This window comes from Manis pentadactyla, chromosome 18 (genome assembly GCF_030020395.1).
Source record: "Manis pentadactyla isolate mManPen7 chromosome 18, mManPen7.hap1, whole genome shotgun sequence".
Classification (NCBI taxonomy): domain Eukaryota; kingdom Metazoa; phylum Chordata; class Mammalia; order Pholidota; family Manidae; genus Manis; species Manis pentadactyla.
This window is the reverse complement of record NC_080036.1, coordinates 16,508,606-16,535,780: the sequence shown is the minus strand read 5'-3', so window position 1 is coordinate 16,535,780 and position 27,175 is coordinate 16,508,606. Positions and strand designations below refer to the sequence as shown.

The following is a 27,175-nucleotide window of genomic DNA, read 5'->3' as shown; positions in this document are numbered from 1 at the left end:
TGGTAGGAGTGGGACTAAGGGCCCAAGGAGCAGGAAGACTCCAACAGAGGTGTGGATCTGAGTAGAAGATGACATTACACAGTTCTGACCTCAGGCGATGAAGAATTCCAGAGTGTGGACCCTAGTATCCTTCAGAAAAATCTATACCAAAACCAACAACTGAACCCTGGTGAGATAATTCCCTACTTCATTTCATCTCTCCTCTGGTGTTAAGAGACATGCTCACTGAAAGCAGCACTAACTCAATCACACCCACACCTCAAGGTTTGTGGAGAGAAAGAGAAAGGCTACCTTCTTTTCGTGTATTGATCATTTTACAATTTCTACCCTGGAGGAGGGTGAGACCCATTAATACAATCACAAAACTGTGCAAATATGGAAGAACAAAGGTAAGATTGATTTAGTGAATACTTCGTCTTTCTCAGGCTTTGGGGTTACAGGAAGGAAAGGGGTCGCCCTGGACTTGAGGGACACACAACTGAGTCAGGACTCAGGGGGGTCTGAACTTGGGAGGAGAAGCCGGACTGATAAGAGAATTGTTAGGAAGGAAGAACTGACACACTTTGGTGAGGGAGCTGAGGCTTCAAGCTTGTTGCCCAGGCCACCTGTCAAAACGGACCAAGTAAGAACTTAAGGGAGAAAATCCACTTTGAAGGGCACTTCCTGATATGGCTCAGAAAAGGAACAGGCACAAATCTTTGAGTCTGACACCAGCTAAAATCCAAACTTTCTACAGATCTTAGAATTGAACACAGGCCACAGGAGTCTCTCTGTAACAGACAAGCCTTGTACCAGGCCTTGTCCATCACTGCATCAGAATAAGTTATGCCCACAAAGGTAAAGATACTTTTTCCTAGAAGTTTGCCTCTGCATGTGTACGTGATTGGCTCCAAACTTAACAGACTAACACTCAGAACAAAGCAACGGCAATGAAGTAGTTTTTATGTTGATATTGCTATAATAATTGTTACACAAAATAGTTTGCTCACTCGTAAACTATTCAGGCAGTCCATATTATTTTGTCTAGTGTGACATATAAATAAATAAATAGCTTATAATGGTTATGTAGGGATTGCCAGGATAATGTCCTTGCACATTATATTCAAGCAATGAATCAAGATTTGTTGCAAACCATAGGAACTTAAATACCTTACAAACAAAAACATTTAAAGGGAGATAGAAAGAATTCAGAAGTTGAGAGTGGGGCCATGGAAAGTATAGTACAAACTGAGAAAAAAAGATCTGTATTACTAGCCGCGGCAATCAGACAACACAAGACTTCCTTCCATTGGTAAGGAAGAAGTTAAAGTGTTACTGTTTGCAGATGACATGATATTATACATAAAAAACTCTAAGGAATCCACCCAAAAACTGCAGGATAGAAAATTAATACATAGAAATCTGTTGCATTCCTATATACTAATGATGAACTAGAAGAAAGAGAAATCAGGAAAACCATTCCATTTACAATTGCATCAAAAAGAATAAAATACCTAGGAATAAACCTAAACAAGGAGGTGAAAGATCTATACCCTGAAAACTACAAGGCATTTATGAGAGAAATTAAAGACACCAGTAAATGGAAATACATCCCATGCTCATGTATAGGAAGAATTAATGTTGCCAAAATGGCCATCCTGCCTAAAGCAATCTACAGATTCAGTGCAATCCTTATCGAAATACCAACAGCATTCTTCAACAAACTAGAACAAATAGTTCTAAAATTCATATGGAACTAGAAAAGACCCCGAATAGCCAAAGCAATCCTGAGCCAAAGCAATAGGACAAAGCTGGGGGGATTATGCTCCCAACTTCAAGCTCTACTACAAAGACACAGTAATCAAAACAATTTGGTACTGGCACAAGAACAGACCCACAGACCAATGGAACAGAATAGAGAGCCCTGATATAAACTCACATATATATGGCTAATTAATTTTGATAAAGGAGTCATGGATATACAAAGGGGAAATGACAGCCTCCTCAACAAATGGTGTTTGCAAAACTGGACAGCTACATGTAAGAAAATGAAACTGGATTATTGTCTAATGCCATACACAAAGGTAAACTTGAAATGGATCAAAGACCTGAATGTGAGTCATAACCTAAAAGCTCTTAGAAGGAAACAGAGGCAAAAATCTTCTGAATATAAATATGAGCAACTTTTTCCTGAACAGATCTCCTTGGGCAAGGGAAACAAAAGCAAAAATGAAAAAATGGGACTACACTGAATTAAAAAGCTTCTATACAGCAAAGGACAGCATCAGCAGAACAAAATGGCATCCTATAGTATGGGAGAATATATTCATAAATGACTTATCTCATAAGGGCTTAACATCCAAAATATATCAAGAGCTCACATGCCTCAACACCCAAAAACCAAATAACTCTGTTAAAAAATGGATGGAGGATCTGAACAGACACTTCTCCAAAGAAAAAATTCAGATGGCCAACAGGCACATGAAAAGATGCTCCACATCGCTAATCATCAGAGAAATGTAAATTAAAACCACAATGAGACATCACCTCACAAAAGTTAGGATGGCCAACATCCAAAAGACAGAAACAACAAATGCTGGCGAGGATGCGGAGAAAGGGGAATCCTCCTACACTGTTGGTAGGAATGCAAATTAGTTCAACTATTGTGGAAAACAATATGGAGGTTCCTCAGAAAACTAAAAAAATACCATTTGACCTAGGAATTTCACTCCTAGGAATTTACCTGAAGAAAACAAGATCCCTGATCATCACAGCACTATTTACGCCAATATATGGAAGCAACCTAAGTGCCCATCAGTAGATGAATGGATAAAGAAGAGGTGATACATATACACAATGGAATATTATTTAGCCATAAAAAGAAAACAAATCCTACCATTTGCAACAACATGGATGAAGCTAGAGGGTATCATGTTCAGTGAAATAAACCAGGCAGAGAAAAACAAGTACCAAATGATTTCACTCCTTTGTGGAGTATAAGAACAAAGCAAAATTGAAGGAATGAAACAGCAGCAGACTCACAGACTCCAATAAGGGACTAGTGGTTACCAAAGAGAAAGGTTAAGAAGAAAGGGTAGGGAGGGAGGGAGGGAGAAGGGATTAAGGGGCACTATAATTAGCACTCACAATATAGGTAGGCCACAGGGAAGGCAGTATAGCACAGAGTAGACAAGTAGTGACTCTGTGGCATCTTATTACACTGATGGAGAGTGACTTCAGTGGGGTGTGGAGGGGGAGACTTGATAATAAGGGTGAATGTTGAAACCACAATGTTGCTCATGTGAAACCTTCATAAGATTGTATATCAATATCTTAATTTTAAAATATCTATATTATTCACTTTTCTTCATGTGCTGCCACCAATCATCAATTATTACTGCTTCAAAAGAGTTATGAATCCCTTCTTCACACCATTCACAAAAATCAATTTAAAATGACAAACAGACAAAAATATAAGGGCTAAGATTGTAACACTCTTACAAGATTGTATAAGAGTAAATCTTCTTGACCTTTGGTTAGGCAAAGCCTTGTCACATAGGACACTAAAAGCATCAGGACAAAATTAAAAAATAATAAATTGGACATCATCAAAATTAAAACCTTTTGTGCTTCAGTGAACACCACCACCAAAGTGAAAAGACAACTCGCAGAGTTTGAAAAAACATTTGAAAAACCATGTATCTGATAAAGGACTTGTATTTAGAATATATAAAGAACTCTTACAACTCAGTAGTAAAAGGACAACTAGTCCAGTTTCAAAAAGGGCAAAGAATTTGAATAGATATTTCATCAAAGAAGATAGACAAATGGCCAATAAGTACATGAAAAACATGCTCAACATCATTAGCCACAAGGACAGTGCAAACCTTTTAAACCCTGTGCAGAGTTACCCTTCACACCCACTTGGATGTTAGAATCAAACAGGTAAGTGTTGGTAGGATGTGAAGAAACTGGAACCCTCATGCATCGGTAGTGGGGAAGTAAAATGGTGCAGCTGCCATGGAAAACAGCCTGGCAGACCCTTGAGATGCTAAACATACAGTTACCATATGACCCAGCAATTCTACTTCTAGGCATATACTCAAGGGAACTGTAAGGCTCCAAGCTACAACATGCGTAAGTAAACATGCTAAGTAAAAAAAGCTAGATGCAAAAGGTCACGTGTTGTGTGATTCCATTTAGGTGAAATGTACCGAATAGGCAAACCTCTGGAGACAGAAAGTAGGTTAGTAGTTCCTTAGGGTGTATGAGAGGGGTGCGGGGAAACGGGGCATGACTGCTAAGGGTACAGGGTTTCTTTCTGTGGTGATGAAAATGTTTCAGAATTGAATGTGATGCCAGTTGCACAACTGTAAACATACTAAATAATATTGAACTGCACACCTTAGATGGGTTAATTATATGGTATATGAATAGTATCTCAAAAAACAGAAAGAAAAGAATTAAGAAGCCTCTTCAGCTTCATCCCTTTTAACCTTTTTGTCTTTTAACTTGTGGCTCATCCTGAACTTCATGCTAAAATTTTGTATTATTTCACTTATGGAGCTTAAGTTTTACCTCCCAAATTCACCTGAGTCAAGCTTGTGTCCATGAACCCAGAAAAATAATGAATGAAGGAAAGACTATATCCAGATTCAGACTTCAGCATCATTTAAGGTTCATGACTTGGTGGAGGGAAAAGACAGTGTGACTAAAAAAGCAAAACCAGATTAACTCCCCTGAAGAAGTGGCTCTTTCAGATGATAGCTCCTTAGGTATAAGGATGTTCAACAGACACGCATAAGCCAACACTCTCCTCTAGGCAGTGGGCTTTAATGATCCAGGCTGTGCATCCAGCCTTCTCTCTGCCATCCTTTTACTTCTCTCAAGACAAGAGCAGAGGCTAAATAGGGAGGAATGAGGTTGAGAGAACTGGGGGCCAGCACTCTTCTCTGAGTCTCTAGGCCACTGCGGTCTACTGGCACATTCTCTTAGCCTCCCTGTAGCTGCTCCTACGGCCACAAGCCTGTACCAGTGCAGCTAGCATCTTACGGGCACCTTTCCCTGACCCTGCATACTGGACGTGCCTTCTTTGAGGTGCTCAGCAGCCAGCTCACCTAGGATCGGGGAAAGTCACCACTGGGTTGGGGCTGGTGCAATGTCTTTTCCACTGGGAAAGCCAAGGGAATAATTCTCCATCTCCTGGCAGTCGGCTGGGGTGGTCCAGGCTTGGCCGGCTGGACACCTTCCTCAGGACGTCAGTCTGGAGCCGTGATACCTGGCAGCAGGAAATGGAGTCCCGCCTCGGCTGTGGCTGCTGACGAAGAGAGTTGTCATCTCTAAGCTTCTTGCCTTTCCTGATCGCGTTGGTTTCTTGGTTCCCACCATCATCCAAGCCCAGGCCACCAGCCTTCTTTCAGTGCTGTGAGTCACTTCCAATACACCCACTGCATAAGGCAGTAAGGAGGAGGTGGATGCTGTTGCCTGGAGCAAGAGCGCTTAAATGGAGCGGTGGAACCACGGGGCAAGACCGAGGGGGGTGCAGCAGCCTGGCATTCCCCCCTTTCTCCCTCTGCTTCACCTCTGATCGCGTCTTGCTGACAATGGGCACTCATTCCTCCCCTTTCCTTTCTTTCTCTCCCCTTTTTGCTCCTGCATTGCCCATGTTTCAGATCTGATGGTGATTTATTTATAGTCACTGCTTAAGGGTTTTGTTTTGTTTTTTGCTGTTGCTCTTGGTACAAGAGGCTGCTGGTCTCACTGACACAGCCTTAAAAGGACGTGCGGTATATGACAAGACACGTCACCTACCCAGGGAGTGGAACAAGACCTTCATGCTCTGCCAACTGGCTAAGTATTGCAATACTGCAATAATAACCAGGTGGAAAGAGAATGAGGAAACATTAAGATGGAGAGATAACTGTGTTTTTAAAACCCCACAGGTTACTACTCTAAAAGAAAACCTGAGCATTTGCAAGCATGCATATCCGGGGACCCTCTGCCTTTGACTCATTAACTTACCGGACCTTCGGAGAAGTCCACTGGCTCCCACATGCAACTCGCAGCCCATCTCCATCTTTATTCATTTGACTCAACTCTGGACCTCTCTGGCAATTGAAATATCATCAACTCTATTGATAACTCTGCAGTCTCTCTGCTTGGAGTGCCCGTGGAAGCAAATGTATTTATTTACTCTTTGGTCCTTCCCAGGCCCTTTTTTTCTTGTCAGCTACTCAAAGTTCCATTTTCCCATCCCTTGTACATTTCTCTAAGTACTGCAATTCCTATTAATACAGAATATCTAAAGGAATTGCAACACTTATTTACATAAAAATATCTGAAACTATTTTTTTAGAATGGGGAATATTTGTGAGAAAAATACCTGTAGTTATTTTTTTTTAGTTTTGGGAAGCATCAGTCATGGGACTAGCACCAGAGCCCAGCTGTTTTCCCACCCGTCAATACTGTGGAATTTTAAAATTCTGTTTTCAACTCCAGCTGCCAGTAGTTTGCAGGAAGACAATCTAACTAATGCAGGTTTTTATGACTCTTTTTTTTTTTTCTGACCTTATGTATATAGAACCCAACAGGGTGACAGAAGCCCGTTGTGCTACATTCTCAGATGAACACTATTAAATTTGACCTTCAGACTGAAGAAATAAAACCATCAGGGCCATAAGTTTATCACTGTTTGAAGCAACATTTTTGTCAAGTATTAGAAAATGTGGCACTTGAACTTTTGCTAGGGTAAAAATTCCAAGTCAGCCTGAGGCTTTGGGTGGCTTCTGGTGATTATCCATCCATACAACCTCTACTGTCATACCACATCAGCGTAGAAGATTACTCGTCTTAGAGTAAGTCAGCTTACCACGTATCTCTTGCATAGAGAAGCATGACAAGAAAATATCTCTTAAAATAGAATACATCTCTCAGAGCACAGTGATGAGAAATGGGAAGTTGGGCAGACAAGTCAAATTAAAGCACAGGTGTATTCCTGAGAGATAAAGTGAATGAAAGACACACTTGAAGCAATGTCTGTAATATTCTGGTTGGAGGATGTGAGAGCTGGTGAGAGCTCTGGAGACTGGGTGGCCAGCCAGATGACAGTGGGACCAGGGTTCTCTGGTGAAGGGAAGGGCTGCTCCAGAGGAGCGAGGAGCTGCTGGGCTTGTTCTCTGTTATACCTGCAATGCTTGCTTCACAGTAGACACTAAATAACAATTTGCTGAATGAATGGAGAGAAGGCTTACTGAGGCTGGAATGGATATTTGAACAGTAAAGGAGTGATGCTATTGCCAAAAGTGATATCTCGCTTAATTATCTACAACAACTTCATTTTTACTCATTGCAAAATACGATGCAAGGAAGTAGGCAACCATGTTTATCTATATGCAGCCTGTTTGTGTTTTCTTTGGGATGAACTCTACTAACTCAGCCAAAAAACTGGTTATGCCTTTAAGATCAAACACAAAGGAAAACATTCGAGTTACTTACTTCCTATGAATAGGGTAAGGAATGGGCCAGCTGTAAACCCCAATTATAAAAGCATTTTAAACTGTGCCACTTCAAGTGGATAAAACAATGCAAGTGATAGAGCAACTTAACTCTGAGGGATATTTCTTGTGATTAAGTTAGGGCATGAAAAGCCTAGACATGCTTAGGCTTATAGTGAGAAAACCTGTACTTCCTGTAGAGAAGTAATTAACTTACAACAAGATTAAAAACAATTGTAAGTAATTCTCTCAGAGTAAAGTTTACAAGTGTATCAATTTAAAGCCTTAAAGAAATTCAGAACAGACCTAGAGACTAAAAACAGAAATATTCAGAGTATTTGCAAACAAAAACATGGTATTTCCTCAAAGAAGACATGGAAGGGTATCAGGATGTCCTAAGTCATTCATACTGCCGGGTAGTTTCTGGCCCCCCCACCCCTTACCCCCCCGTTTCACCTGGGGACCATGGCTGTGCCTCCATGTGAGGACATCTCCCAGAGCACCCAGTGGCTAGAGGGGGCTATGAGTGGCTACATCTGCATCAGTGACCCAGGAGTGGAAGTGACGTGGGTAATCCTACCAAATACCAAGCTGCATGTCCTGCTTTCTCTCTTTCTTACTTCCTGATAGTTGGAAATGGGAGGACAGGAAAGGAGCAATCTTTGAAGCTAATTAGCTCTTTAGCCTGGCCCACCCATATCTGGACTGTTACATGTGGAAGAATAAACTGTTTTATATAAGTCATTGATTTTGGAGTCCTTTTTCTTATAACGGCTTAGACGATAACTAATTAATACATAAGGATGCACATAAAGGAGAAATAAGTAAGAACTGTATGTTACACTGCTTCCAGGTAGACTGTAAAATCTGGAGATTTTTTGTAGGCAGCTCCCCTCTGCTCCCTCTCAGCACACAATCCCGGAACTTAGAAGCTTGTAACATGGCCCTGGAGCAATGGGCTCCTGTCTGCTTTCCAGGCTGCCTTGTGCTGCCCTTCAACTGTTAACTTTGTGATCCCAGGAGCTGGTCCCGCTTTCTAACCTTTGGGAACAAAAGTCAAAGCTCTTTCCAGCCTCAGGGCATACGCATAGATTATTCCTTCTGCAGGAAGGCCTTTTCACTCAGAGTCACCCCAATCTCCCCCTCCTTCTTCTTCAGGTCTTAACTTCAGTGTGTCTAGTCTAAGATCCCCATCAAGGCTTTCCATGGCCCTTGGTCCTCTGACACTCCACATCTAAATGCAGTAGCCCTGCTAGATGCTGCCATCGCTCCCTGGTGTTTTTCTTCCCAGCATGTATCCAATTTGTAGTTCTATTTTGGCATGTTGATTTTAGTCTGGCTACCTCCTCAGACATCAAGCTGCATGAGGGCAGGCATGACACCCCTTTTGCTCACGATAGCATCCTGAAGTTGGCATATCATAGGTGTACAAACAATAGCTATTGGGGGAAGGGGCAGTACAACACAGTGGTTGGACAAGCACATGGACTTTGGGACCAGATGCCCTGGATCTAAATCCTGGTTCTGACATTTAACTAGCTAAGTGCCCTTGGACAACTAACTCAATGTCGGTTTCCCATCTACAAAATAGAGGTGATAAATTGTCCCTCCCTGATAGGGTTGTTAAAATGATTGAGTAAATATTTGTAAATTACTTCATTACATTGCTTGTTAAATGATAAACTGGTGTCAAGCCATTAAATAGCATGCTGCCTCTCTAAAGAGAGGAGCTAAATGAAATTTCAGGTCCTAAAATTCTATAACTGGCATCTATTAAATTAGAAGCAGTTATTTAAAAAATAACACTCAATGCTAACTATGACTTAGTAAAACCATTGCATTCATGTGCTGCTGGTGGAAACATAAATGTTACCACCATTTTGGAAACTGGATAATAAATTTTAGGAGTCACTCAAGTGTTCAAGCCTACCTAGGTATATATGTAAAACCAAATAAAGAAAAATTTAAGCGATAGCTAATCAATAATACTTCCATGTTGACAATAATGGTTTTTTTAAATCTGGAATACTCAAGTACATTTTGAAACACTAACTGCATGTAATAATAATTCAGCTAATACTAAAAATTATGAAATTCATCAACATTGAAAGTGTTTAAACATGTTAAAAAATAAAACCAAAATTCAAAATTATATCTATACTATGATCATACAATGGTATATGATCTCACTTTTTTATACTCGCTTATATATACACATATGTGTGCGGGTAAGGCAAACTACAGGGAAAATGAAAAAAACAACTGATAGGCTAAGATGGTAAAATTCTGGGTGTTTAAAAGTTTTAAATTATTATTACTGTTGATAATTTGTTACTGTTGATTCAACATTAGGAAACTTTGCACTTGATTTCTTATTGATGACTCAAATCAGCAAAAGTAAATTTTGTTCTAAAAATCGTAGTTATCCAGTCCAGCTCTAAAGACATAAAGAAACTGAGGCCCAAGGAAATACAATTACATTGTTCAAGTAAATCTAAGAAAGCCAGTGTTTTCCCAATACAGACCCACTTTTCCTTGACTAAAAGGTATTATTAAGGTGATTTATTACACATTAATATGTTTTACAAGGTGCTAATTTTTTAAAGTAAATGTTTCATATATAATAGCTAATAACCAATAGGCAGTAAGGCAAGTTTGTTACCTACATGAAACTGATCACAGCCTTTTTAGACACACAAGCAACCGCTAGAATCTTTTGTATTCAAACAGTTTCAGAGAAAATTTAAAGTGTGCTTCTGTGGTCTTTAGAACACCAGCTCTTGAGGTCTATCTGTAAATTGACTTGGGGCTCTGGAGTTAATAAACATAAGACAGAAAATGATTTTTCTGGGGTCAGTATTCACCAAAACGTAATTCTTCTCGATGCCTTGTCACCTCTATTGTGTCTCTGGTTCCTCTCTGCCCTGGTCATTAATTGACACAGATTGCCAAAGCCCAGCTTAGGGCCGAGAGAGGGAAGTGAAGCAGGCCATTTACTTACGCTGGTCACAGGGACAGCATCTGGCAGAAAAGCAGGTCTGACTGAAATCAGAAGGATCTGGAGCAAAGTTCCAAAATAGGGAAGGCCTAGAAGAATGCAAATCCGAGAGCTCACAGAAAAGGGATCCGAGATGACGGAAGGGAATCCGTGAGAAAGTTACAGAGGATTGCTGCCTTCAGAGATAAATTCCCTTCCCCACCTTTTTTACTTAGTTAACTTGAGAAGTCTAAAATGTAAATTACTGGCTGGGTGTTCGCAGTGGTGTTGCAATGTAAAGACATTTTAACCAATTAGCATCGCATCAGCATTTCCTTTCCAATTGCTGTTAAATACTTTGCCCCTCTCCACCAAGTCCTTCCTTGCAATCTCTCCTTCCTTGCTTGGTGAGTCACACATCTTGCTTTAGAAATTACCCTGTTATTAGGCACCAGTGAGTGATGTAGGCAACAGCAAAGGACATGGGAACCTCACTGCCAGTGACTCAGAGGAGCCGGAGAAAGCCTGCATGCCAGGCCAGTTGTCCCATTTGAGAAGCAAGAGGACTGGTTTTGTGTCTCAGACCTGCACTTAAGGATTTCCTGTCACTTAGTCCCAGGTAAAAAACAGTCAGTAAGACAACCATATGAATTGCAAACCTGTAATTAATGAATAAAATCAAAAATGAAAAAAAAAATTACAGTATTTTACACACCATCTCAAGTTGCTCACTGTCTTGCAAATCAGCCAAAAAACTTTAGAACTGCAGCTCAGCTCGACAGTCAGAAAGCCCGGGTTGGAGTGCCAACCCCGCCACCCTGAAAGCTCTGTAGTCTTGGGCAACTCAGTCTTTCTGAATCTTTGTTTGCTCACCTTTCAAGTCGACCTACCACAAAACCACAAAGACCTACTGTGGATTAAGAGTGATTAGAAATACTTACTGAACACAGTAAGATGCTGGATTGACATTAGGTAGTAATATTATGTTATTATTTTCATTATTACCTTAACCTCATTGGATATGGGCAAGATCCTGATGCCAGTATGGTTTAAACAGTAAAATTAAATATTAAGTGTAAAAGACTCCCCAAAGAATAATGGGACACCCACCTACTCCTCCACAGCCACTTATCCCCCAAGATCTCCACGTCTCACTGCTGGGAACGGGTAACAGGTTTCATATCCTTCTTTTAGTAAGAGGAGCTTACATAATGCGCACAAGCTGTGCTATGCAGAAAACGTGGGGACAGGTCCCCAGAGGCTGTATTGCACAGTGTTATGTAGTTCTGGCCTTCCCAATGATCAGACTCTCCTGGGGCAGAAACGCCTGGCTCCCTTCCCTGCCCTTCCTGCTCCCCTGGGCAGGTCCAAGCCTGTGAGCCCCCCACCACTTAGGGATGTCTATACACTGACTTGGGGACATAGGCAGGGCCAGCTGGGGGTGGGGTGGTCTGTGGGCCGGATATACACAAGTATCAGTCCACAGGACAAAAGTTATGAAAAGCTGGTGACTAGTATTTAATGCTGAGCTACTATAAAGTGTTCTATATTTACATGACTTCGGGGAGACTCATGTACTGAAGGACACCTTCTCACCCTCATGTGTCCAACATCCAGTTTTAACCCTACAAGGTGGGGCAGTTTGCATATTTATTTGTCTGTTCTGTAGGTTTGTGTGTCCAGAATCCTCTGTAAGATATTAAGATGCTTTCAGTACATACTTTCTGAAATAAAAATATTTGCTATAAATAAAATAAATAAAATAAAACCTTGTACATCACAAAGCTCTGCACACCCTTTAAGCCGCTCTTGGCCTGCAGACTGGAGAATCAGACTGGAGAGTTCGGACCCTGGGCATTTGAGAACTCAGCCCTTCATCCCCTAAGACAACTTCGTCTTGGCTAGTGGTGTGTTTGTGCCTCACAAATATATTTACAATTCCCCATGTACCACCTAAGAAGGCAATACAAACTCTCACCCTCTAATATAAAAGAATATTCCCAGAACAAAAGCCCCGAATGAAGTGGGGAGTGTCAGAAACAGAAGATCACAGAAATGTGTCAGTGTTCAAGAGCCGAGAGAAGAATGAAATCCAGTGGACCATTCAGAGCTGCAGAAAAGGGGCACAAACCGGGGTGGTAACTGCCTGAGAAGGACTAAAGAGGTTTGTTAGTGAATCTTGGTTGTCAATTTTAAATAGAAAAAAAAAAAAAAAGCAATGATCCCTACGGTAAATGTAGAATAAAATTGGGAAGATGTGTTAAAAAAAAAAAAAAAGATGCCGGAACACCCCCGACAACATACTGGGGTAGAATTCCAGGACAAGAATCCAAGGCCTACTGGCTTATCAAGAATAGGGGTCTGGGAACCTCAACGGCCATCTTCACCCTTTTCCAGCTTCATGGCCCAGGTAGAGCCAGTAACTTTAACTTCTAAGCCTCGAATTCTTCATCTGTAAACTAGGTATAACAATTTTTATTTTTTGTCAAGTCTGGGTGAGGACAAACAGGGTCACGTGTCTAAAGCACTTTGTGTCATGCCTGGCGTATAGTGCGGGCCCGATGAGCTGCAGCTGCTAGTACTGAGGTCACTACTTACATTTCCTCACCAACAGCACCCTGGGCTTACAAGTGATGTTGTAGTCAGCCATCACTCACCGATTTCCGACGGTAATCTGATCGGCGTCCAGGTTACCCAGACCAAGGGCTGGTGCGGTAGTCACTGGACTGGGTAACTCATTTCCTCAGTGGCAGCAGGATTTCTGACATCACAGAACCTGCCTTGGGCAGTGCCACCAAAGGAATAGTTTTACGAAAAAGAGTAAGACCCACAGACAGGTGTGGGACCACATCTTGAGCAGAAGGAATTTGGAGCACACATCTCATTCACAGGTGAAGAGGAGGCCGAGTTATTTTTAGGGAAGGACTTGGGGTTACTTAGGCACACAGATGAAGCAAGCCCCAAATTTTAATATTTTAAGAATATATGCTTACATCATGTTTAAAGGCAAGATTTCCTGTTGGACAGCCTGCTGTCCCCACAGAACGAAGCACTCCTTAGAAACGAACAAGATGACCAAGGTTGTAGGAATCCTCAGATGAGGGTGGGGTGCAGCGTGTGCGAGGGCCTGCGGCAGAGGGCAGGGAGGCCTGAGGAGGGCAGGGAAAGATCTCCAGGGCGCATTCTCCACACCTTTCTTCTTAGACATGGAAATCATAAAAAAAAAGTTAGATCAATAAAAGGTGAAACTACCCCTGGTGAAACCACAGGGCTGGGAGATTGGGCCCTGCCTCAGTAGCTGTTGTTTTCTACCTTGAGTGAATAGGGATGGGCCACCTCTCTGCTCAGCCGGGGCAGCGGCTCCCTCTGCCAGGGGCCACCAGCCCTTGCTAGTTAGAAAGCAACTCCTAAGAACTCAAAACTGAAAAGAACTAGTCATTCCATCCAGACTCTACCTAATGCAAGAAGCCTCTTAAAGAAAAATAACGTGTATAACACCAAGATTTTAAGTAGATGGGGGAGAAACAGAGACAGAGAGAGAGACGTACCATGGGATCTGCAAAGTCTGGAACACAGAGAAAATACTTCAATTTTTCATTATCTTTTTTAAATTAATGATTAAATCTATGGCTTTAAATCGAGAGAGAGCTTTCCTGCAAAAGTGTCTGGGAGAAAAAAAAAATTCCAGGACTATATACATTCCAGATAAATTGTATAAAAATGTAACACATTATTTAAAAATAAAAGTTTCCCTGGGTATCCAGGGTTTTCAAATATACTTTTTTTCCCCAAAGGGGTACCCTTAACTTTCTGTCCAAAACATATTTCTATAATTTTCATTTCAGTCTCTCTGATTTTTGCCTATTAGTGCCAATCAGCTGCTATGAATGAAAGAAAACACTGTGCTGACATGTAGGGGTACCTGGGGCAACGCCTTTTTCCTGGGGAGAATAGGTGGAACATGTGCCAGTCTGACTTCTGGTTACTCCTCTATTGACCCTGATCTAGGGTCTACGGGTCCGAAGTCTCCTACTTAAAACTGCTTTTTCTTTAATCTAAGACTTTTTGGAGATTTCCTCAAAACTTTTTCTGCCAAAAAGTACAGCTGACAGAAGTGCTGCTGTGAATAACTAGTCTACATTTTGTGAAGCAGGGCCATGTGTGGACTTGGAGAACAGAAAGTGGTCAGGATGCCAGGGAGTTGACCCCCAGGGCAGATTGCTGGCTCCGTGCACTCTATGAGGAGATTCAGACTTCCTCTGCACCACTCATGTTAGTGCAAGTTAAATGTAAGTGTCTTAAGGTTGATCTAAAGGAGAGGGATGAGGAATGTTCTGAAGAAAATGAACGGAAGGATCACATAATATTGAGTTCCAAATAACCCGAGTGTAAGTACTGTCTGAAATATGCTCAAGAGAGACACTATTCTAAGCCGACCTGGACTCTCTGAAGAAGAACCAAGGGACCCCTGTCTGAGCCTCAGTGAAGTCCTGCTGTTCACATAGAGGCAGAGCCCCAGATTGCTTCTCTTTTCTGCCAAGCAGAGCTGTTTCTCAGTAAATTTTTCTTTCTGTGAGTTTAGGAGGTTGGGAAAGTTACTCGGCTGCCGCCTTATGAAATCTTAAGCGGTTGCACCCCTGGCCATGCTGTTAGGTGGATGTTTGTGGGCAGGGTGGTATAACAGCAGTCACATATACACATGCCCCAGCAATTCTGCGACTGCCCAGCCTTTGTCACCCTGACAGCATTAGTCAGTGACACCACTAAGTGCCAACTATGTGCCAAGGGCCCCGAGCTTGATGCCCAGGAGCAGCCTCACCCTTCATCTGGCCTTGTTTTACTTCATCCACGCAGGTCCTCCTCTGGCATCCCGCTCTCACGGGGTGAGGAGTTCAGAGGCCCCGGGAGACGTGCCTACCCTCACACCATGCCCCGTTCTAGACTTGCTAAGGGTGCTTATGACCCTAGAATTCCCTGTCCAAATAACTCTAAGCCCACTTCCAAGGTGTGCACGGGCCTTCTACAGGTCTGTCCTCATAAAAGTGAGAGCATGATGTCCCTGAGGCCTGGAGATGGCCAAAAGGAAACTGCTGGGGAGAGGAGGAGGGGACCCATACGTGGACACACAGACTGGGATGTCTGCACACATATGCACCAGGCTTCTAGCCAAGCTGATCTGGGGCTGGGAAAAGGGATAGGGCCAGGCTGAGGGCCAAGCACTCCACATAGACTCTTGCCTTGGGTCCTTCTAATATTAGGTGTGGGCCTCAGGGCACAACTGCAATTCTAGAAGTCTCAGGGATTTTGGAAGCCAAGGATCTGTTCAGGTTGTGTACCACCAGAGGGCCTGGCATCATGACTAAGACAGAAATCCTCATTTAATTCCTGACTGTCCAGCTTAACGATTGCTCAGACAAAGCATCCTCTTTGTTAGTAGGAAGGCGCTACATGCTTTGGCTTGCCTTGCCTCCCACGTCTCCTCCCCAGCAGACTACTGCTTCAGCTTTCCTCTCACCTCACCAGAAAGAGGCAGGGGAAATTCATTTGTGAACCATGGGGTTTGTATTTAGCAAAAAATTTTGGTAAGAAGGTGTAGAAAAGTATAGGTTAAAAGGACGTGTGGGGAGGTGTGCCTTGCTCATGAACCCCTCCTGAGTTCCCTGTTGGCCCATTAGGAATTGGTTATGCTGGGAGGTGGGGAGGTGGGGGCAGGCCCGGACAAACAAGGATGTGCAGGGTAAGTGTAAGAGATGTGATTCAAATGCCCAGTGGCATGGCTACCTGGTTTTGTAACTGGAAATTGGGAATAACACCACGTTTTCATAGACTGTTATAGAAATTAAATGATGACTAAAATTATAACTAACAACTGTAAAACATACCACAATTTACAAAGTGTCTCCTATAAGTATTTGCTCATTGAATCCTCACAACAGTAATAATTATTACCCCAATGCGCAGGTGAAAAATGAAGTTTAGAGAGAGAAGGCAACTTGTTCAAGGTGACACAGAGCCTAAATCAAGTTTAGGCACTGAGGGTAAATATGGTTTTTTGTTGTTGTTTTGAGTTACTTTTTTTTTTATTAAGGTATCATTGATATACAATCTTATGAAGGTTTCACATGAGCAAGATTGTGGTTATTACATTCACCCATATTATCAAGTCCTCCACACACCCCATTGCAGTCACTGTCCATCAGCATAGTAAGATGCTGTAGAGTCACTACTTGTCTTCTCTGTGTTATACTGCCTTCCCTGTGCCCCCTCTACATTATGTGTGCTAATCACAATGCCCCTTATTCCTGTTCTCCCTCCCTCCTCACCCGCCCTCCCTGACCCCTCCCTTTTGGTCAGCACTAGTTCCTTCTTGGAGTCTGAGTCTGCTGCTGTTTTATTCCTTCAGTTTTTGCTTTGTTCTTATATTTGACAGTTGAGTAAAATCATTTGGTGCTTGTCTTTCTCCACCTGGCTTATTTCACTGAGCATAATACCCTCTAGCTCCATCCATGTTTTTGTAAATGGTAGGATTTATTTTCTTCTTATGGCTGAATAATATTCCATTGTGTATATGTGCCACATCTTCTTTATCCATTCATCTACAGATGGACACTTAGGTTGCTTCCATATCTTGGCTATTGTAAATAGTGCTGTGATAAACATAGGGGTGCATCTGTCTTTTTGAATCTGAGATTCCTAAGAGTGGAATTTCTGGGTCAACTGGTTATTTCTATTTTTAGTTTTTTGAGGAACCTCCATATTGCTTTCCACAATGGTTGAACTAATTTACATTCCCACTAACAGGGTAGAAGGGTTCCCCTTTCTCTGCATCCTCGCCAGCATTTGTTGTTTCTTGTCTTTTGCATGTATGTTGGCCATCCTAACTGGTGTGAGGTAGTATCTCATTGTGGTTTTAATTTGCATTTCCCTGATAATTAGCAATGTAGAGCATCTTTTCATGTGCCTGTTGGCCATCTGAATTTCTTCTTTGGAGAAGTGTCTGTACAGATCTTCTGCCCATTTTTTAATTGGGTTATTTGCTTCAGGGTGTTGCAGTATATGAGTTCTTTATATATCTTAGAAGTTAACCCCTTAACAGATATGTTGTTTACAAATATATTCTCCCATACTGTAGGATGACTTTTTGTTCTGCTGATGCTGTCCTTTGCTGTACTGAAGCTTTTAGTTTGATGTAGTCCCATTTGTTCATTTTTGCTTTTGTTCCCTTTGCCCAAGGAGATGTGTTCAGGAAAAAATTGCTCATGTTTATATTCAAGAGATTTTTGCCTATGTTTTCTTCTATGAGTTTTATGGTTTCATGAGTTACATTCCAGTCTTTGATCCATTTCGAGTTTACTTTTGTGCATGGTTTTAGACAATAATCCAGTTTCATTCTCTTACATGCAGCTGTCCAGTTTTGCCAACACCAGTTGTTGAAGAGGCTGTCTTTCCCTATTGTATATCCATGGCTCCCTTATCATATATTAATTGGCCATATATGTTTGGGTTTATATCATGGCTCTCTATTCTGTTCCATTGGTCTATGGGTATGTTCTTGTGCCGGTACCAAATTGTTTTGATTACTGTGGCTTTGTAGTAGAGATTGAAGTTGGGGAGCATAATTCCCCCAGTTTTATTCTTTCTCCTCAGGATTGTTATGGCTATTCTGGGTCTTTTCTAGTTCCATATGAATTTTAGAACTATTTGTTCTAGTTTGTTGAAGATTGCTGTTTGAATTTTGATAGGGATTACACTGAATCTGTAGATTGCTTTAGGCAGGATGGCCATTTTGACAATATAATTCTTCTTATCCATGAGCATGGTATGTATTTCCATTTATTGGTGTCTTTAATTTCTCTCATGAATGCCTTGTAGTTTTCAGGGTATAGATCTTTCACCTCTTTGTTAGGCTTATTCCTAGGTATTTTATTCTTTTTGATGCAGTTGCAAATGGAGTAGTTTTCCTGATTTCTCTTTCTGTTGGTTCATTGTTAGTGTATAGGAAAGCCACAGATTTCTGTGTGTTGATTTTGTATCCTGCAACTTTGCTGTATTCCGATATCAGTTCTAGTAGTTTTGGGGTGGAGTCTTTAGGGTTTTTTTATGTACAACTTCATGTCATCTGCAAACAGTGTCAGTTTAAGTTCTCCCTTACCAATCTGGATGCCTTTTATTTATTTGCATTGTCTGATTGCATGGCTAGGATGTCCAGTACTATGTTGAATAAAAGTGGGGAGAGTGGGCATCCTTTTCTTGTTCTCAATCTTACAGGAAAAGCTTTTAGCTTTTCACTGTTAAGTATGATGTTGGCTGTTGGTTTGTCATATGTGTCTTTTATTATGTTGAGGTACTTGTTCTCTATACCCATTTTGTTGAAAGTTTTTATCATGAATGGATTTTGAACTTTGTGGAATGCTTTTTCAGCATCTATTGAAATGATCATGTGGTTTTTGTCCTTGTTTTTCTTGATGTGGTGTATGATGTTGATGGATTTTCGAATATTGTACCATCCTTGCATCTGTGGAATAAATCCTAGTTGATTATTATGGGTGATCTTTTTGATATATTTTTGAATATGCTACTTCTTTTTACACTACTCAATCTTGCCTTTAATCAACTCAGTATCTGTGAACATGCTCTGCAAATAGTTTCACTGTATGAGTGACCATTTTTTATTGTCATTTCTGATGAGTGAAGAAATGTGATTTTCAAAGTTAATCTCTCACAGATCAGAGATTGGAAGATGGAAACCTGCAGGACACTCAAAGCCAACTCTTCCTTCCTACCTTCTGATTAGAGGGCAGGCATTGGGGGAATGGAAGTAGGGGGGCCAAGCATAGATGGCAAATACCATGGGAGATGGTGAAGCTTCTCACCACCTGGCGCTAACAACTGAAACTTCCTCTCAATACCACCCCTTTCTAACAAAACAGAATCTGAATCTACAGTATTTCGTAGAGAATCATATGGTACTTGCCTTGCCCAAACACCTCTCCTCCCCAGACCATGAAAACAAAACCATATAATAAACTTTTGAGTCACAGATATAATTTTCCAAGACCACAGCTAAGAAAACACAACAGAAGTAAAATAAAATAAATTGTAAATAATGGTAGCTACCTTGAGTGTATATGATAGCTTTCCACCAGGGATTTCAATTACTGGGTGTGTGTGTGTGTGTGTGTATACATAGAAGCAGAAAAGGGAAACAATAGACTATACAATTATACCCATAAATTTCCTTCTAGCTCTAAAACTTTTAAGTCAGAGTTATAAATTGATCGTAGAATTTGGTGCTGGCTGAATTGGGCCTACCAACCAGTTTTGTTTGACTGTACAGCACTTAAAAAAAATTTGAGCCAACATCTAAAATTCAGGAATTTTCACATAAAAATCCTGAAATTTTCACGTGAAAATTTTTCATGGAAAACATAAGATCTGGTAGCAATCACAGGAGCTGCAGGCCTTAAGTGATTTATAAGTTACTAACCAGCCCACTGCTAATATCAGTCACCTGCCTGGCTTTCTAAGGCATTTACTTTTGTGACTTCTTACATCTCTAAGATTTATCAATGTGAATTATGTCTTCAAAGTTAGTGCAACTTGAGTAAAGATAATAAGAGCTGAGTTTAGCCTAGTAGAATGATTATGGTTACACTACAGAGCACAGTTTTCAAAGGGCCAGTTGTGACCTATCTGTGTGCTTCTTCTCAACCCTGGTTCTACATGGGAATTACCTGGGAGAGATATTTAAGCCATGCTCTCCCCATAGCCAAACCAATTAAACCCAGATGTCTGAAGGTGCCATCCTAGCATCAGTATTGTTGTTGCTTAACAAACATATTTGTTGAAGCACAGCATACAGATAGTCAAGTGACAAAATCATAAAAGGGAACACTCTTGATATATAACCAGCAGTCAGACCAGGAAAGAAAGTATCATCGGCACCCAGATCCTCCCTTTGTGTCCCCTCCCAGTCACTGCCCTACCTTCCCTGCCTATGCAATCCCAACTTCTAACACCATGGATTAATGTCGCCTGCTTTTGAACTCTACAGAAATGAAATCATGCTGAATTCATTCCATTGCATCTGATTTTCTCCCCCCCACATTTATGACTGAGATGCATTCAGGCTGACACACGTAACAGTGAGTAACTGACTCATTTTCATTGGTATTTAGTATTCCATGGTATGATTGTATCACAAGCTATTTTTCTATTCGACTTTTGATGGAAATTTGGGTTGTTTCAAATTTGAGGCTATCACAAATAATGCTGTTGTCTGTAAACATTCTTGAACATATCTTTTGATAGGCATTTCTGTAGGGCATATACTTAGGAGTGGAAATGCTAAGCCATAAGCATTAAACTCTGGTTTAAGAGATATTATTAAATAGTTTTCTAAAGCTGATATGCCAGTTTACACACCTGCATCAGTATGTGAGAGCTCCGGCTGCCTCACATTCTCGCTCACACTTCTATTGTCTGTCTTTTAAATTTCAGCCTCTCTGGTGGGACACTGCGGCGGCACTTCACTGTGGTTCCAGTTTGCACTCCCCTGATTACTAACACAGTTGAGCGCCTTTCACATTTCTTGTCCATTCAGGTAAGCTCTTTGGTGAAGTACCTGTTTAAATCTCCTGCCCATTTTTCTATTGTGTTGGTTTATCTTTTCACACGAGTTTGTTTATTGTCTCTGGACATGACTTTGTGGTTACATGTATGGCCACATTCTCCTCCCTGCTGCACCTTGTCCCTTACTCTTTTAATGGTAAGCTCTGATGGAAAGAAATTCTTCATTTTAATATAGTCCAATTTATAGAATTTTTCACTATATTAGTACTTTGTGTGTTTTGTTGAAGAAATTGCTGCCTACCCCAAGGTCATTAATCTATTCTACTTGTCATCTAAAGTAGCTCTCACATAGAAAAATAGTGGGAGCCAAATACATAATTGAAAAATTTCTAGTAGCCACATATTAAAAAGTAAAAAGAAATAATGAAATTAATTTTAATAAAAATCCTAAAATATCTAAAATATTATCAACATATAATCAACATACAAATTATTAATGAGGTATTTTGAATTCTTTCTCTACAATAAGTCTTTGAAGTCTGGCATGTGTCTTACACTTAGAACCTTTCTCTTTTGGACCAGCCACATTTCAGGGACTCAATATAACACAGATCTAGAAGTTGCATTGTTTAAACTGTCACATCTAGATTAACATTTAGAAACTGAGATTAGAATCAAGATGTATTTTTTTCAATATGGATATTTAAATGGACAGCCTTTCCTTAAAGTATTAACATTGCCGTAAATCAAGGGTCCAAACAATGTGCAGGTTTATTTTTAGAATCTCTATGTAATTGTACTGGTTTACTGTGCCTTTGGCCTCAGTACTTTTTTTAAAGTTCCTTAGTTGATTCTTATTTTCAGCTAGTTTTGAGAACCACTGCCGGTGGTTCACAAAACTAATTAGTAGGTCATGGCCGGAAATTGTACAGAGTGGAGCGGAATGGAGTGGTCAAGAAAACATCAATATGTAATCAAGTTTTGTTCTGTAACACTTTTCCTTCAGTTAATGTGTGTGTATATGTGTATGTCCTAAGTCAAGATTTAAAAAGTATTTCATATCATCAGTGATAGTCAAAAAAAAATTGAAAACCACCGCGAGCATAATCTGTAGAACAATTAGTTCGGAAAATCAAACTTGTATATCCTTTTACAATCATCGTCTAGAAATGCTCGAAGTCTTACTCTTACACAACTGGTTATAGGCAACAAATCCACATAACGTTGATGTCCACTGGGAACAAGTCAGGGAAAACCAGTTACAGCTAACGGAACAGGAGAAATTCATTAAGACACCTTGCGTGTTTGACCCGAAGTAGAATATGCTAATGAGCCTGGAGGTGAACATTGCAAATGAAAATTGCTATTCTGTACAATTTGAGATTTGTTCAGCATCAGGGTATTTTATGTTTTTAAAGTCTTAACTGGATGTCAAACAAGAAAACAAAGTTTGAGGGGAAGAAGTTGAAGCCAATTTAATTACTAAATGATGTCAAGTAATCTTCATTATGGAAGAAAATGCTTGCAAAATTTTTGCTTCAATCTTGAAATGATTACTTTATTATTCAACTTGCGTCAGGATCAATCTAATCAACAAGTATTTATTGGTTATCTGCTAAAATATGTGTGGCAAAGGAACCAAAATAATTTCAGGTCTGCTCTTGCACACAAGTACTCTGTAGAGAATAAACAGATTATGGCATATGACTTTTCCTCACTAAGTACTTCATTTTAGAACATGGATATGGTAAATAAAAATTATTTCAAGCCCCTTAATGTAATATTTTATCTCTTCAACTAACCTAAATATATACCGTAGCTGTGAATTTTGCAGTTTTCCCATTAGTGGGAAATGTATTGGTGATCATTTTGTAATATATACAAATAGTGAATCATTATGTTGTACACCTGAAATTAATATAATGTTATAATGTCATTATGTCTCAATTAAAACATAAGCTAGAGAACTCCGTCCGGGTCTCCCTTCTCTAGTCTCATGATTCGGAAGACATAGCTACAAGATGGAAGAAGAGAGTGCAATCCATGAAAGGAGAAGAAATAAACCGTGGTTGCACACACACACGCGCACACACACACACACACACATACGCACAAATCTTTTAGTTTTTTTTTATACTGTGCACGTGCTCATGAATGTGTGTATGTGTATGTACCAATCCTGAGCAGGGAGATTTCGACATTTTGGTTAAATATCTTAGTTTCCTGGTATTTCCTGAAGATGTAATTCAGAAAATAATAAAAAGGAAACTTTCCATTGAATTGGAATCTCAGTAACCAAACACCAGCTGTGCATTAAGCCTCTGGTCTGTTTACTTTACTCTCATTAAGAACACAGCACAAACCCTCTTCACAGACTTACCAGTTACCAGGTAGGCAAAAAAATAAAGAAGAAATAATTATTAAAACAAACCAAAACCTTTATATTTGAGCAGCAGGCAGACACTCACAGCCTGAGAAAATTTAAATTCTCACACTTGAGAAAAATGAAATTTGTCTCATGGTCACACAAGACAAATTCCATTGCCACTAGAGCTACCATCTATCTGTTAATGGGTTTTCTCAGATCTTAAGGGATGATCATAATGAAAGTTGAAAAAAACTGTTTAAAGAATATAGTGATTGCTGAAGTTCATTTACCGTTAAACACCTGTCCACCAACAACAGGAAGCCCTGTGGAGAATCTTGGCATGTTACAGTGTTGTACAAGGCTGAAGATTCGTAGTATCTCTGTTCGCTTGCCATTTGAGATTTTTATACCTAAGCCCTAATTGATTTTAATTAGGCTTTTAGCTTAGTTTTATGTTTCATCTTTTAAAACCCCTGCACAAGACACAATCTTAAGGCAATATATATAGCTTGACCCATAGAAAGAGGAGATTGATTTCTGCATAGGGCTTGGGAAAATAAGTCCTGCTACTTTAGAATGCCTTCTTTCACAGTGACAATAGTCTCATCTGTCTAGAGCTGACACAATGATTTCTTCAATCATTCTGGGTCCACCAACTAAATAAACTTCGCTACGAACACCAACTAATAAAACAAGCAGTGTAAGACTCATAAGGATAGTGAATCAGGTGTGCCGTAGTTTCCAAGAAAAGGAAGAATACAATTGCATTTTATTCCAGGGAGAGCTTCCCTGTGTTCCTCTCCTACCTCTCTGCGGTCATCTGCAGGCCGTCATGAATCAAAGTTAGGGATCGATTACTGAGACATTATTCTTAATGCCACCTGGTGAACTTGAGTCCAGGCTTTTCGCCAGGAGTAAGTCAATCATTCTTGTCTCAAATCCATTTTATAAAGGTGTGTTATCTCCAGTTCAATCTTTGTAGTACATCCCTAAATTCACAATTCAGGCCTTGGCAACCCCTACACATGGCTGCTGTGTAGATGGCCTGGGCCCAAGGTAAATGAATGGTTGTCAGGCTACACTCTGTTCCATGAGCTCTCGCCAGATCCTCCTCCCATGTGTACCCTGCCAGCAATGCTTCTGCTATGGTTTTGGGGACCCAGGAAAAAATTCAGATGACCTGTGTGTGTGTGTATAGGAATGTGCATATGAAAACATATCTTTCCTGTCCTTTAAGTCCCCAGTGCTTAGCACAACAAACTGACTTTTGAAAAACAAGTCAGCGATGTTCTTGCTTTTTACCTAATTCCACTATGCTTTTGAGGGACTCAGCAGAGGATATTCACTACCTTGCTTCAGAGGCTATATAGCAAAGCTGGATCACTCTACCATGAAGGATCTCAATAACCACAGTTACACTGTGATATAATAAACAAACACCAGTCAGTTCGGAGAGGATGGGTCTTGCCTCCCTTGTTCACTGAACACAGCCCTGTGCCTAGAATAGGATCTAGCACCCAGAAGCATCACCAAATAATTAGATAAATGGATACTATTTATCAAGTGAACTTATGTATCAAAAGCCTACCATGTGTCATCATGCAGAAGGCACTTTGCACACCTGTCTTTCTAGTCCTTATGACAAACAGCCCTGCATGATGGACATTATAGTAAAGAGCATGTAAGGAAGAAAACCGAGGTTTGAAGAATGTCACTGACTTGCCTAGGTCACATAATTAGTAAGCAGGAAGCAGGGATTCAAATCTAGATCTTTCAGCCTTTCTAGCCCATGTTCTGTCCGACACACTGTGCCTTCACCCCAACAGTGCATGCAAATTATAGACTGACTTTTGGTCTTTTGCTAAAAGATATGAAGTTAGCATATTTGCATGTTCTCATGGGTTCAGAACCCCCTCCTCACAATGAGCACTCTATGAACAGGCTGATGGAATAGGATAGTAACACAGAAGGCTGCAGTCATAGATTTCTCTGTGAGCTAAAAGGCAACAGAACTCTGCCTGCTCACTTCCCTGCTGTGCCACTGAAAATCTCACTAAGCCTGAATTTCCTCATCTGAACACTACATAATAGGAACTCTATCTCATTGAATCAAACAGGAAATGCACATGTGCACAGCAAGGACTCAATAAATATAGATTATTAATAACCCAGAATTATCTTCAAACTTACATAAATTAATTTGGTTTCTTTTAGAAAAGGCAGAATTATTTTTAATAGGAAGAGTATATAATTATTATCTGTGTGAATCTATACTTGTTTTTGCCTTAAATCATTTGTCCCTTTGTCTAGCAATTCCACTGATGAAATTTTAGGTGGAGACCCCTTAAGAAAAACAAAACTTGTAAGGCAGAGGAATGAAAAGGTGTTGTTTATAGAGTCTGAACCCTCAGTCATAGTAGACAAGGCACTTGAATATTACAGATATTCATGAATAAATTAATAACTCATGGATAAGGTTATATTCATCATCTGGTGGGTCCCAGAGGTTTCTTTCTCTTGCCCTGTGTAAAGCTTTTTAGGAAATAAAAGTCTTAAGAGAACATCCTCACCAAACATGTGCTTGGGTTAGAAAAAAAATTAAGTTTTGTTTTGTTTCTCCAAACCAGGCTGGCAGTTTTAGAACTAATCAGCTAATGTCTTCTGCACATGACATTGACTATTTCCCTCAAGACAAACCAACTAAGAAAAGTTTGCCACTGTAGGCTTAGCAAGCGATGACCTGTTCTAAATTTAAGACATTCTGAATGGTCTGAAATGGTCCAAAATGGCCTTGGCCATGCCACGTGGAAATCGTGGTCACTGTCTTCAAATCACTTTGAGGCAAGGATTTCCTTATAAACCAAGTATGCTGACTGAGCATTCAGCCTCATGTGATTTCATTCTCTGAACAATTCTTCCTGTTCCTACAATGAATCAGTTTAAACTTGCCAAAGAGCAAGTGATACGGGTCAGAAGCCAGCAGTTTAGACTTCACATTTATTCTCCAAAAGGATTCTCAAGAGTCAGCAAGCAAAGGGCTTCAGTCTCCTCTTTTCTGCACTGCTCCCAGAACATCAGGCCAAATATGAGCATTTTGATTATTTCTCTCTGTCTCTTTATCTCTACATCTATCTCTTTCTCACGCAGATAGACCTAGAGTCAAGGCCAACCTGATTTGAAAGCTCTCAGCTATTTAAAATATCAACCAAATGGTGCCTACCTTTCTGAAACTTCAATCCAAAAGAGATGCCCCTTGACTGTGAAGAGCAGTCCGAGTCAGATTTCCAGTGTTCCAGCCAGCTTCGTTCTCATCAGAGAGCAACACACCTCACCTCTGCGTAAGCTCTGAAATTCTTTCGGAGACCCGCCCTCTAAAGTTGCAAGTCAAGATTTCTGACTGAGTGCGATCTGTGACGTGAGGCAAAGCTACTGGATGGCACTCTCCGGCTCTTCCTGATGAGATGTTGTTTCCTGTTTCAATACTTGGAAAGGAGAAAGGTGGAGTTCAGTCAGGCACGGAATTACCAATATATGAAGTGCCTCATCGCAGTTGCATTTTGGTACACGCAGTCATTAGTCAATTGCTAAACGGGATGGTCTTGCTGTTGGTATTAAAAGGAAGGGGTTTATGCAGCAGAGGGAAATGTGAAACACTGTTGACAGCCCTGCACCATCCCCTCAGCTGGCTTGACAGCTGTAGCACCAGAAGCCAGCCAATACTGGTAGGGCTGTTTGCTACCTAAGTCACCACCACTACCACCAACAGGCCATGAAGGAGCATCATTA

General features: G+C 40.6%; 1 protein-coding gene across 4 annotated transcripts in view; it reads right to left on the bottom strand.

The window, feature by feature from the left end:
- The window catches only part of CERS3 (ceramide synthase 3), a 102,160-nt gene extending 75,402 nt beyond the window's left edge, over window positions 1-26,758 (bottom strand). For 2 of the 4 annotated variants that reach the window (XM_057494858.1, XM_057494859.1), the window contains exons 1-2: window positions 26,610-26,752; window positions 13,443-13,645 (exon numbers count right to left, since the gene is read on the bottom strand). In XM_057494858.1, the coding sequence (XP_057350841.1) occupies window positions 13,443-13,447 (5 nt within the window). In that variant the 5' untranslated portion in view covers window positions 13,448-13,645; window positions 26,610-26,752. Of the gene's footprint in view, window positions 1-13,442; window positions 13,646-26,609 lie in introns of all 4 variants that reach the window. The other 2 variants (XM_057494857.1, XM_036878654.2) reach the window with 2 other exon arrangements.
- Window positions 26,759-27,175: the final 417 nt, after the last annotated feature.